The 2,622-nt window shown below is 33.3% G+C and overlaps 1 protein-coding gene across 1 annotated transcript; it reads right to left on the bottom strand.

Annotated features, from left to right (window-relative positions):
• Positions 1–413: 413 nt before the first annotated feature.
• Positions 414–1,621, bottom strand: LOC112508956. The gene is made up of 2 exons (XM_025113822.1): positions 1,150–1,621; positions 414–853 (listed from the first exon to the last, which is right to left on the bottom strand). The coding sequence occupies exons 1-2, from the start codon at positions 1,619–1,621 to the stop codon at positions 414–416; spliced, it is 912 nt and encodes a 303-aa protein (XP_024969590.1).
• Positions 1,622–2,622: the final 1,001 nt, after the last annotated feature.

Here is a 2,622-nt window from a genome sequence, read left to right on the forward strand (position 1 = left end):
GTTATTTTACCACATTAACCAGTTGTATATGTCATAAGGATGCACCTGACAGGTTATAGAAAATCCAATGAGTTATTTAACATGTTTTGAAATGTTCAAGGATTTATTTGTTCCAAAAAATTGTCCAAGGACTTAATCATTCCAAAACCAAAGTCCATTAGGTTTTTTAGATATTTCCCTATAAAAACATACAAAATGCAAAACGAGATTTTAGAACATAATTATAATTATTAAAAAATCTTACAACTGAAAATAAATAAAACAAGTTACAAAAGGAAGTATGGAATTACATATTTAAAAGACATAATTAATTATCGGTGTCGAATTTTTGCCATATATACTCAATCAAATCATCTTTAGAGCATTATGTGCTTCCCTATCATAAAGTTGTTCCCTTTTAGCCATATAAGTGGCTAGATTTCCAATTCAAATTCAGTAGAGAATGTAGACGGTTGACCATCATCTTCTGTATAACTTTCGGGTTGTCGATTTGTGGGCATATTGTTAAGAAATTCAGTGGGATTATAATAATGGAGGTATGCGTCTAGTTCGTTTTTAACTATCATATTATGTAGGATGATACAAGCAATCATAATTCGTCCAATATTATCTTTATCCCAAACAGGACATGGGTGTCGAATAAATGCAAAACGATCTTGTAGAACTCCAAATGCTCGTTCAACATCTTTTCTGCAAGACTCTTGACATTGAGCGAACAACTTGTATATCTTCTTAGTGGGAAATGTAATTAACTTGAAAAATGTAGTCCATGAAGGATATATGTAATATGTGAGATAATATGCCCTGTTGTTTTCACGACCATTCACGATATAACTAACTTGTGGTGCTTGACCTGTCAATACATCACAAAAAACAGGAGATCGATGAAGTACATTAATATCATTAACGAACTTGGTGTTCCAAAGAAAGCGTGCCATATCCATAAATCATATGATGCAACTGCTTCTAAAATGATTGTTGGCTTTCCATTTCTTCTGGCATATTGTCCAGCCCATGCGTTCGGACAATTTTTCCATTCTCAATGCATACAACCAATACTACCTATCATACGTGGGAATCCACGTTGACCTCAAACATGGAGTAGTCTTGCCAAATCATCTTTGTTAGGCTTTCAAAGGTACTCATTACCAAAACATAAGATGACACCATCTACTAAATTCATGAGAGCATCCCTTGTTGTGTAACCACTCATTCTCAAATATTCGTCAATTGCGTCGATTGATGTCCCATACGCCAACACCCTCATGACTCCAGTACATTTTTGCAATGGTGAAAGACTTTGACTACCTATGGCATCAGGTCTTTGTTGAAAATAATCGTTATTAGCAATCACAACATCTACTATACAACGGAATAAAGATCTTCTCATTTGATATCTTCTCCGGTAGATAGCATCATCATATGTCGAATTATCCACAAAGTAGTCTTCCATCAAACGCGCTTCACCTATCTCGCATTGCTTGTCATGATATATTTTTCTTGCTCTTAGAGGTTGATCTCCTATGAACATATTGGATGAGTTGATGAGTATATCCTCGATCATGCAATTAAGTTGTTGGTTTTCTTGAAAAACTAGTGATTGCCATGCTTTCAAATTCATCAACTGATTCTGGTGATGAGTTTTAGCGGAAAGACATTTTAGTGAAATATGGAATTTTTTGTAGGGTGTTTGAGGAAAGATTGTATGAATAAGTCTTGATGAAAAACAACCAAATACATAAGAAAATTTTGAATCATCAGTGGGGGACAATGACATGTGATCTTTAGTGAAAAAGACAACAAATGATTACTAGACAATGACATGTGATCTTTAGTGAATGAGACAACTCATAAGCTAAATTCCAAAACAATAACAGCCATTCACTATAACATAAAAAATAGTACATTATACTAAATTACTAATACAAAATATGCAAAGTACAAACAAATACACGGAATACTAAAATACTAATACATAATACAAAAAGTACAAATAAATACACGAAATACTAAACTACAAATACATGATATGAAAATTACAAACACATCACTATCCATACAACTTTGCCATAAGACGTTCTTTCAACTCTTCTTGTGTTGTACAAATTTTCTTTGGACATTAGTAAGCGTAAGATTTTGTGGTTTTACACGATTTGAAGATTCTCTTAATTAAAATTGATTTTTTTACTCATCATTTCAACTTCATTTTTTCTTGTAATAGTCAATGCATGAAGATTTTCAGAAAAATCATTAGAAATCGAAGAAGATTGCGATGTCTTACCTTTTCTTTTTTCTTTGTTGCATCTCTACCCGTGGGGCATTGACTTGTTGGCGATTATTGGTTGATATTGACGGAATCTCCTTCTTCCATAGTTCTTGATCTTTTCGTACTTCCACCACTTTCTTTATCACCCACTTCATATTCCGAGCGAGAATGTGTTGTCTCACAATGTAACTATAAGTCTCACTTGGGATGTTTTCACATAACTTCGTTAAATAACTTTAAATCATTAAACTTTTTCCCACTTGCCTCATAAATCTTGTGCGCTACGTTCTCAACATCTATGTTACTCATTCCATTCTTTTTTTTTATGGTATGCTTCTCTGTAAGCACCAATCCAC

The sequence above is a fragment of the Cynara cardunculus genome, assembly GCF_001531365.2.
Source record: "Cynara cardunculus var. scolymus isolate 2C chromosome LG 3, CcrdV1, whole genome shotgun sequence".
Lineage (NCBI taxonomy): Eukaryota > Viridiplantae > Streptophyta > Magnoliopsida > Asterales > Asteraceae > Cynara > Cynara cardunculus.